The 10,086-nt window shown below is 53.8% G+C and overlaps 1 protein-coding gene across 1 annotated transcript; it reads right to left on the reverse strand.

Moving 5' to 3' along the window:
* Nucleotides 1-4,552: 4,552 nt before the first annotated feature.
* On the reverse strand, nt 4,553-8,020 carry LOC141042876 (uncharacterized). The gene is made up of 2 exons (XM_073511783.1): nt 7,198-8,020; nt 4,553-4,557 (listed from the first exon to the last, which is right to left on the reverse strand). The coding sequence occupies exons 1-2, from the start codon at nt 8,018-8,020 to the stop codon at nt 4,553-4,555; spliced, it is 828 nt and encodes a 275-aa protein (XP_073367884.1).
* Between the last annotated feature and the right edge of the window lie 2,066 nt (nt 8,021-10,086).

Below are 10,086 nucleotides of genomic sequence, written 5' to 3' on the forward strand. Positions count from 1 at the left end.
CATGAAGGGGATTGTGGCCATCATGCCGGCTCAAAGTCTCTTGTGGCCAAGGCTTTTCGTCATGGTTTTTATTGGTTGGCGGCTCATGCTGATGCGGAGGACTTGGTCAGTAAGTGTGATGGTTGCCAGAGGTTCTCACGACGGGCTCACGTGCCGGCTCAGGAGCTGAGGATGATCCCAATCACTTGGCCCTTTGCGGTCTGGGGGCTTGATATGGTTGGGCCTTTTAAGAGGTCCAAAGATAAGAAGACCCACCTCTTGGTGGCAGTTGACAAATTCACAAAGTGGGTGGAAGCTGAGCCAGTTAGCAAGTGCGATGCAGCCACGGCGGTTCAATTTATGAAAAAGGTGATTTTCCGCTTTGGTTTTCTGCACAGCATTATAACTGACAATGGCACCAATCTCTCTAAAGGCGCCATGGAAGAGTTTTGTCAACGAGAGCATATCCGACTTGATGTTTCCTCAGTGGCTCATCCTCAATCCAATGGTCAAGCTGAGAGAGCTAATCAGGAGATTCTGAAGGGCATCAAGCCCCGGCTTTTGGTCCCTTTGCAACGGACGCCGGGTTGTTGGGTGGAGGAGTTGCCCTCCGTGTTATGGAGCATCAACACTACTCCTAACAGGTCTACAGGTTTTACGCCTTTCTTCATGGTTTATGGAGCAGAAGCAGTCCTCCCCAGTGACATCCGTCATGACTCACCTCGCGTGGCGGCTTACGTTGAGGCGGATAATGAACAGGCGCGCCAAGATGCTCTGGACTTGTTGGACGAACAGCGTGATGTGGCAGCAGCCCGTTCAGCGATTTACCAACAAGACCTGCGCCATTATCATAGCCGCCGGGTTAAATCCCGGGTCTTCCAAGAAGGCGATCTCGTGCTCCGGCTCATCCAGGATCAAACAGATGCACACCAGTAATCCCCGCCTTGGGAAGGGCCCTTTGTGGTCAGCAAGAACTTGCACAACGGGTCATATTACCTCATTGACATTCGGGAGCACAAAGATTCACGTAAGTCGGAGGAAGAGACCCGTCGGTCGTGGAACATAGCTCAGCTTCGGCCTTACTACACTTGAGCCACCGGCTCTCGTGGTGTACATATTTTTCTCAGCCATGTATATATTATGATAAGCAATAAAGCAGGACCTCTGTCCTTTTTTCTCCTCCAAATATGCACGTGTTGTTTTCATTGCAAGATTACATGATGACTTAAAGGAGGATCCGGCTTATGATCGTATTCGAATTTAGCCGTAAGCAATAAGGTCACTTGGGGGCTTCCTGTTCAAACATGGGTCGTATTCGAACCAAAGAGAACATAGCTGTCGATACCCATTTGATTGGCAAAGTGCCGAGCTCATTGGGAGGTTACCTTTGGTCATATTTGAATCATGAGTTTAACCCCTCTGAGAACCGACGTGGATCGTATTCGAATCAGCGTCGTTAAACAATTCTTAAAGTCACTTTGGGGCTTCCTGTTCAAACATGGGTCGTATTCGAACCAAAGCGAACATAGCTGTCGGTACCCTCTTGATTGGCATCGCCACACCCACTGGGGGCTATATGATCGTATACGAATCTTAGCATAACCCCTTTGGGCCGGGTCTCTGGTCGTATTCGAACCGGAAGCCCCTAAGTTCCTCTGCTTTATGGCAAGTTCCGTCTGATTATTTCAAAGTGTGTACGGCCGGGTCTCACTTTGCCGGCTTAACTTTGGTTTACAGTGTTAGTTGAACACAATGGGTGTCATTAAGACAAGTAAATCGGAATTAAGGCACCAACCTTATTACCCGGGTTATCTAAACCGGAGGTATGCTTGCAGGTCGCTAAGTGTGTTATTACGGCTGTGTTAAGGATATAATTGAGGGCCAGTCTTTTTTGATTCATATTCCGGGTTATGTATCTAAAACATATGATTCTCAGGGCGGTAAGCCGCCTGGAGACTTGTGATTCGTCTTTCTATGCAGGATAGTTAAAGGCAATTATTTGAGACTAAGGGGAAAGAATGACCCGGAGAAATATAAAGGAGATAACTTCGATAAAACTTCAGGCATTCAAGGCATGCACGATGACACGGCCAAAATAAAGTGTTGGTCCTACTCTATTACAAGACTTGTTGAGTCCAAAAAGGGTGAGGCATTGTTTGGTAAACCGCTAGCCGAGTTATGACGCTTGCTGAGTTGACGTCTCCGGCTCGTTCCTATCTTCTCCTCCGGCTGATCCCAAGACCTGGAAAGTTGATGACTTCCAGTCGATGCCGCTGAGAGCTTCGAATTGGGCTTCCTTGTCAATTAACCCGGCCGGGTCAATCTCTGGGGCGAAAGTGTGCTGACGAGCCGGCGGGATCAAGTTGAGAGCTTCATAGCGAGGGGTCGGGATCCTCTGATTCTCCGCATTGTAACCCGGCTGGTACTTGGTCAGATCTGTATCGTTGCCGATAAGAGTAGCCACCGGGCGTACGGCCTTCACGCAAGCTGCGAAGTCCTTCTGATCGAAAGCGGAGCCGTCTTCTTTCAGGCTTGGATAGCCAAGGGCGATGTCCGCCGGGTCTAACTCCCGCAGGAATGCCTTGGCTCGGCTCAGCGCGGCGATTGCTCCGGCTCTTGCAGAGGCCCGTCGCAGCTCTTGAATCCATTGAGGCAGTACAGCGAGCCGGTGAAGGACTTCTGCCAAGTGAGTCGGCACCTCGTTGGATAAGGCCACCACAGCTAAGGCACGCTGTGACCCGGTGTAGAGCTGCTCCACCAAGGTATACACGGCCTTCAGCTTGGTGACCACGCTCTGGTTGAGGTTGGCACTTCTGGGACCTGTTTAACAGAATCAGATAAGCCGGCGACAAGGATGACTTATGAGATATAAACATTCTAAACTTGATGAAAGCCGGTGAGGCGACTTACCGAAGATGGCGGCCACCATCTGGGAAACCTGGCGCTTTAGGCCGGAGAGCTCGGCGGTCTTCTCGGAGAGAGTCTTCTCCGCCTGTTCAGCCCGGGTCACCAATGCGGCCTTTTCTTCGGCCCATGCCTTCCGCTCAGCGTCGAATTCTGTCTTCAGCTTCTCTTGCACGGCGATGCTGGACACGAACTTGGCGTTTGCCTTCCGGGTCTCCATCTCTTGCATCTTCAACCGGCTCTTGACATCAGCAAGGTCAGCCTCAAGCTTCTTGCCAGCAGCCTGTATAAGTTTCCGGGTTATGGCATGAACAGTTACTATATAAGTCCCAAGCGTTTTCCAAGCAAAGACACTTGGCACTTGGGGGCTAATGCATATTGAACGTATCTATCTACAAACTGCCGACTCAATGGAGTAAGCCGGAACCTAAGTCTACAACATATTCAATCATAAGTCGTTGACTTGGGGGCTAGCATGGTAAAGGTAACTATGCAGTAAGTAAGAGGACAGCAGAATGATACCTCAGATTTTTGCTGGATCTGGTTCACCATGGCGACCTCTGCGTCCCGGCTCTTGTGCACTTGGCTGATGTAGCCAGAGACGAGCTCTCCAATGCTCAGGTTGGTGTAGTCGGAGAGGTCCAGGTTCACCCGGTGGGGCTGCAGCAACTCCCCCTTAGCGGAGCACTTGGCCAGCACGGTAGGTCTCCCCGGCTCAACGAACTCCGCCCGGGTGATTACCACGTCCGGGTCGTCTACTGGTGGAGCCGAGCTGGAGGCCTCCGGGTTAACAGAAGCTTCTATAGTTGCCTTGGTAGTTGGGGCAGCGGCCTCAGGTGCCTTGTCGGTTGGAATGGTGGCTTCGGGGGCGGAGGCAGCTGGCGGTTCTTGAGCCGTCACCTCCGGTTCAGGTAAATCCGGCACTCCGGCTGACCTGGTCTTCTTCGCTCTCTTAGTGAGCTTTGCCTGGGCACTGAAAGGACAGAAGCGTTAAACACAAAAAGAGTAAGTACAGACAAGTATAATATGGGATGGTTGTCATTACCCGGGCGCGGTCTTGAAAGCCGGAAGACTCGACTGCATAGAGTCGCCCGAAGAGGGGGAGGTCTCCTGATAATTTGAGTCAGAAGAATTGAGTGGCTGACGGATAACACCCGCCAACGGATGAAAAGGGTACAAGTTGGAAATAACCTCAGTTCGGCGCTTCCTTGATGTGTCAGGTAACCCGGAGGAGAGGTCGGTGTCCTTGTTGGTCCGGGTGTGACGCCGGCTCTCGTGAATCTGTCGCTTCAAAATAAATTGAGGATCTTGATAAGCTAAAGGATGTGAAAAGCTTACTTTCCGGGTTACCCTTCGGACTTTCAGCTTTGGCAAGGGCTCCGAGTCGGAGGAAAGTGACATTACCTCTTCAACCACCGGGTTACTTGCGCCGGTGTCATCCTGTCAATGAGCAAGTTTTGATAAGGCGGACAGCAACAAACAACAAATACAGCAAGGACTTAAAGGCGCAGGGGTTACCTCTGACTCGGAGCTGTCGCTTAATTGCATCAGCTCTGAAGCAGTAGGCCTGCTTCCTTTCTTGCGAGGGGCGGCTTTCTTGGTGGCTTTCTTCGCCTTCCTGGCCTTCTTGGCCGCCTCATGGTCGTATTTGACCCGCCAGAACTTATCATTAGCCTAAAAAATGCAATGGGGTTTTCTTAAAACAATTCAGATGAAAGTCATGTACAGATAAGATGTTCAGATCAGCGGCTTACCGCTGGGGCTGGGTTGGTCTTGCAGAAGGGGGCTAACCCGGTCCTTCCGCAGTCTGCCAGGCTCTCGTTCAAGAGAGCCTTGGTCATCTCCTCTGCAACGTCTTCAGGAAGATCGTTGCGGCTGTGTCTCTGAGGGTCGTCCTTTCGTCCTGTGTACTCGCACATTAAGCCGGGGCGGCGGCTCAATGGGATCACCCGCCATGATATCCAGACCCGGACCAGATCGATTCCATTCAGACCATTGCCCAGGAGAGCCTTGATCTTGTTGATGGTGGGGAGCAGAGGTTGGCGCTCCGCTTGGGTCAGCTTGTCTGACAGTGGGTGAGTCGTCTCCAGACGCGAGGGGCGAAAGCCGGGCAACGGACTCTCGTCAGCCGGTGACGTGTCTTGGCAGTAAAACCATGTCAGATTCCAGTCCTTGGGGTGGCTGGGCGGCTCTGCGTAAGGGAAAAGGCAGTCCTTACGCCGCTGGATGGAGATGCCACCTAGCTCTAGACTTGGTCCATTGGCGCACTCATTCTGACGGTTTAAGTAAAAAAGCTCTCTGAAGAGCAGCAGACTAGGTTCCTCTCCAAGGTAAACTTCGCAGAATACTTGGAAGTTGCAGATGTTGGACACTGAGTTGGGTCCTATGTCTTGAGGCCGCAAATCGAAGAAGTTTAGGACATCTCTAAAAAACTTTGAGCCGGGCGGTGCGAAGCCCCGGCTCATGTGATCCGCAAAAATCACTACCTCCCCGTCTTTTGGCTGTGGTCTCTCTTCTGACGGGTCAGGGGCACGGTAGGACATGACGTCCTTCTTGGGCAGATATCCGGACTTGACAAAATTTGCTAGGGTCTCATTGGTGACATTGGACCTCATCCAGTTGCAAGTAATGGGAGCTTTGGGAGGCATGGTGAAAGTCGGCAGTCTATGATAAAAGGAAAAACGTCCGGGTTAATTATGAGCCGGAAGCAATCTACAGTTCAGTATCAAGGTGGTGGTTTGTAAGGGGACTAATGGTATACACTTAAGTGCATCGGGCTATTTAAGCCGCCGAGGGATTGAGAATAATTTGATTGTCTACAGGCCTTATCACAGCTAAGCCGGAAATTTTTGTGGCGCATGATTTTCTTTAAGCCGGAAGGTTCTACGGCGCGTGGTTTCTTTAAACCGGAGCTCTAAACCGCTGAGATTCAATGATTGCAGTTTTTTACTAAGTGTGGTAAAACAGGTTTCACACATCGCAGTAAAAAATTTGGATCAAAATGGTCGGGTAAAAGAAAATTTTCTAGACCTAAAATACAGACGCAGGGGAGTTCTTGAGCTCGAATGAGGTCTTTATGCAGTGAAAAGAAGTCTACTTGTGTTTGAAATGGGTGCTAAAACATCTACCGCAGTGGTTCCATACGGGCTAAGATCAAAAAGGAGCAGTAAAAATGAAACTACTGAAGAACTTGCGGGCGATGGCGAAGAACACGGATGAACTACTCGAACCTTACCGCAGATCTGTTCTAGCAGGGCAGAAGAAGCTTACAGAGGCTGGTGAGTCGCGGAAGTCGTCGCGTATCTCTGGTCAGATCAGGGTGATGCAGCGGCCTGAGTTGATGACGACGAGGAGACCCGCGGCGGCGACAGCAGCAGAGCTCGGGCAGGGGAGCAGTGGCGCAAGGAAGAGGACGAAGGAGAGAGAGGTGGCTGGAGGCCCGTCGGGCCGGCCTATTTATAAGGCAAGCTCATAAGTGGGCGCGAGGATCAAGGAGTCCACGGCGTGGTTATCTCCTCACGAAACGCCTCGATTTTCGGGATGACAGTAAATGCAAAGATCCGTTGCGGATCTGGCGGAGTAAACAACGGGCTTAATGGAGGATGACGTCACGGCGGATTATCCAGAGTCCAGAGGATGACGTCACGCCGGGTTATGGCCTTCACACAAATGGTAAGCCGGAGATTTTTTTCTGTCGAAAGAATTGAAGATTGACATGAGCCGGCTCAAATCAATCTGGGGCCTAATGTTGAGGATATAGACCTTAGAGTCACCCGCCAGGAGGGGCCAGGTTACTCATATGGTCATTACCAGAAGCCCGGCGCCAATCTTGAAGACGGTGGGCCAAAGATGGGCTTAAGACCCGGATATGGCTTAAGGCCCGTAGTTACAATTATTATTATGGTAGAACTTGTAGTGTAAGGCAAGAATAGTTGAGAGTCCGAGCCGGACACTCTTATGAGCCGGCCGGGACTCTGAGAGCTGCTGGGCGTCAGCCTCCCTATATAAAGGGACGACCCAGCAGCGGTTTAGGGACAAGAACAATCTCATCGAGAGCCGGGCATAGCAGTTTAGCTCCCTGGTAATCGTAACCCTAATCAATATCACCTCAAACTGGACGTAGGCTTTTACCTTCACCGTAAGGGGCCAAACCAGTATAAACCCTCGTGTTCCTTGTCCCGCATTAACCCCTTCAAGCTTCCTAGCTGCGATGGCTCCACGACTAAGTCCTAGCTCAAGGACATCTGCCGTGACAATTCCACGACACCTCCTGAGGCTCGAGCGCCAGCAGCAGGCGGGCCCCTATGGGATGACCGCATGCTGGGGCGCCAGTCACAGGCGCCTGAGGCAGGTCCTCCTTAGGCGGTGCTGGAGCCGCGGTGGGGGGAGCCGCAGATGGCTTGAAGAGCTGCTCCTCAAACACCCCCGGCTCCTGGGGGAGCCTTCGGGAGGCTCTCTTGGCGATATCGTCTGCCTCCTTGTTCGTCCCTCGCGGCACGTGTTGCAGTTCCAAGCCCAAGAACCACTTCTCCATCTTGCGTACCTCTTCTAAGTATGCCTCCATGTGCTCGTCCTTGGGTGTGTACTCCTTGTTGGAGAAGTTGACGAGGAGCTGAGAATCGCCCTTGACGGTGAGGCGCTTCACCCCCAGCGCCGTCGCGGCCCTGAGAACGGCGAGCAAGCCCTCAAATTCCGCGATGTTATTGGAGACCTTCTCGCCTTGCTGGAAGCAGAGTTGTACCGCGTAGCAGAGCTTGTCCTTGGTGGGTGAGATGAGGACGGCGCCTGCTCCTGCGCCTTGTCGTGCGAACGCTCCGTCAAAGTACATGATCCACCAGTCTGGTTCCTCATCCCCAGGTAAGAGGGAGCGGTCCTCGCTGACCCCGTGGTCGGGGAGGTCAGTCCATTCGGCCACGAAGTCAGCGAGGGCCGCACCCTTGATGACCCTAGTGGTGCTGAACTCGAGATGGAACGCCTGAAGCTCAATGTTCCATTCTGCAACTCGCTCGGCGGCGTTCGGGCTCCGGAGCACCCTCTCCAGTGGGTATGCCGAAACTACTTTGATGGGGTGGCCTTGGAAGTAGTGGAGCAGCTTTCGGGAGGCGACAAGGAGCGCGAGCAAGAGCTTCTGAAGCATGGGGTAACACGCCTATGCCTCCCTCAGCACCGTGTTGACGAAGTAGACAGGATGCTCGACGAGGGGACATGCATTAGTTGAGTCTTGTTCTTCTTGAGGGCGCGGGTCTTCGGTGGCTTCGCGAGGTCCGTCCTCAGGAGCCCCCCCAGTTGTGGGGTTAATCGCAGCCTCGGGAGGGACATTGTCCACTGGGTTGGCCGAAGCCCCAGGCGCGTTGTCCTGAGGGTGCTGTGCCTTGCTTGGTGGTTGAGCGTCCTGCTAAGGGTCCTTGGATGGGCGCTCCTTCCTTAGCGCCACCAGGGTGGCGCTAGCTGAGTGAGGGGTGGCTGCCAAATAAAGCACAAAGGGCTCAAGAGGGCGCGGCGCCACCATCACTGGCGGGCTGGTCGAGTATCTATTGAGGTCTTGAAAGGCTGCGTCTGCCTCCGGGGTCCACTCGAACCGCTCCTTCCTTTTCATCAGTTTGAAGAACGGGAGGGCGCGCTCCCCCAGCTTGGAGATGAAGCGCCCAAGCGAGGTTACGCAGCCCGCCAGCTTCTGCATCTCCTTCAGGGTCTACGGGGGGCTCAGGTATTTTATTGCCTTGATCTTCTCTGGATTGGCCTCGATCCCTCTATGTGATGCCACGAAGCCCAGCAGCTTGCTAGAGGGAACCCCGAATACACACTTCTCGGGATTGAGCCGAAGATCCACCTTGCGCAAGCTGGCAAACGTCTCCTCCAGATCTGCTATCAGGGTCTTGGCCTCCGAAGACATCACCACTATGTCATCAACGTAGGCCTCTGCGTTTCTCCCGAGCTGTGTGCCCAGGGCGATATGCATCAGCCGCTGGAAGGTAGCCCCGGCATTGCGCAGCTTGAAGGGCATGCAGGTGTAGCAGTACACCCCACAGGGGGTCAGGAACGCCGTCTTCTCCACATCTTGCACGGCCATCTTGATCTGGTGGTAGCCTGAGAAGGCGTCCAAGAAGCACAACAGGTCGCACTCGGCGGTGGAGTCCACGATCTGGTCAATGCGAGGAAGCGGAAAGGGATCTTGAGGGCAGGCCTTGTTGAGGTTGGTGAAGTCGACACACATGCGCTCCTTCCCTCCTATCTTGGGGACGACGATGGGGTTCGCCAGCCACTCCGGGTATCGTACTTCCCTGATGACCCCTGCGTCTTGCAGCTTGCGGGTTTCTTGGACGACGAAGGCTTGCTTCTCCGTGGACTGACGATGAGCCTTCTGCTTCACTGGCCGCACGTTGGGGCATACCTTCAGGTGGTGCTCGATTATTCCCCTCGGGACCCCAGCCAGATCTTTGGGTTCCCAAGCGAATACATCCTTGGCCGCACGTTGGGGCATACCTTCAGGTGGTGCTCGATTATTCCCCTCGGGACCCCAGCCAGATCTTTGGGTTCCCAAGCGAATACATCCTTGTTGGCGCGCAAGAAGTCGACCAACGCTTTTTCTTGGTCCCGAGGGAGGCCAGCCCCTATGGTGAAGGTGGCGCTGGTTGTTCCCTCCTCACTGACCAGCACTTGCTTCATCTCGGCTCAGTCTTGGGAGAACAACTGCTTCTTCTTGGCTGGCGCCGCTTCCGGGGCCCCAGGACCCCCCTTCTCATCAGGCAGCGCGGATGCCGCTGACTTGAAGGTGAGCTTGAGGGCCTGCAGCACGTCTTTGGTGTCCCCTGCCACCGTGAGGATACCGTTGCTGCTAGGCATCCTCATGAGGTTGTAAGCTGGGTGAGTCGCCGCCATGAACTTGGCAAGGCCGGGTACCCCAGGATGGCGTTGTATGGCAGGTTGATCCTGGCGATGTCGAAGTCGATGAGCTCGGTGCGGTAGTTGTCGCGGGTCCCGAAGGTGACAGGGAGGCGGATCTGCCCCAAGGGGCTGGTGGAGCCACCGCCGACCCCGGAGAAGGGCTTGGTGGGGCGTAGCCGGCCGGGGGGCACGTGCAGCAGGCCGAATGTCTTCGCAGAGAGCACGTTGAGGCCGGCTCCACCATCGATGAGGGTCTTGGTGACCACCACGTTGTAGATGGTGGGGGTGCAAAGCATCGGGAGCGCGCCTGCTCCTGTT

The sequence above is a fragment of the Aegilops tauschii genome, chromosome 3, assembly GCF_002575655.3.
Source record: "Aegilops tauschii subsp. strangulata cultivar AL8/78 chromosome 3, Aet v6.0, whole genome shotgun sequence".
In the NCBI taxonomy this organism is placed as follows: Eukaryota; Viridiplantae; Streptophyta; class Magnoliopsida; order Poales; family Poaceae; genus Aegilops; species Aegilops tauschii.

Bases quoted from the DNA above. Each gene is read 5' to 3' on its own strand.
- LOC141042876 (XM_073511783.1), bottom strand. From the start codon at position 8,020: ATGCTTCAGAAGCTCTTGCTCGCGCTCCTTGTCGCCTCCCGAAAGCTG.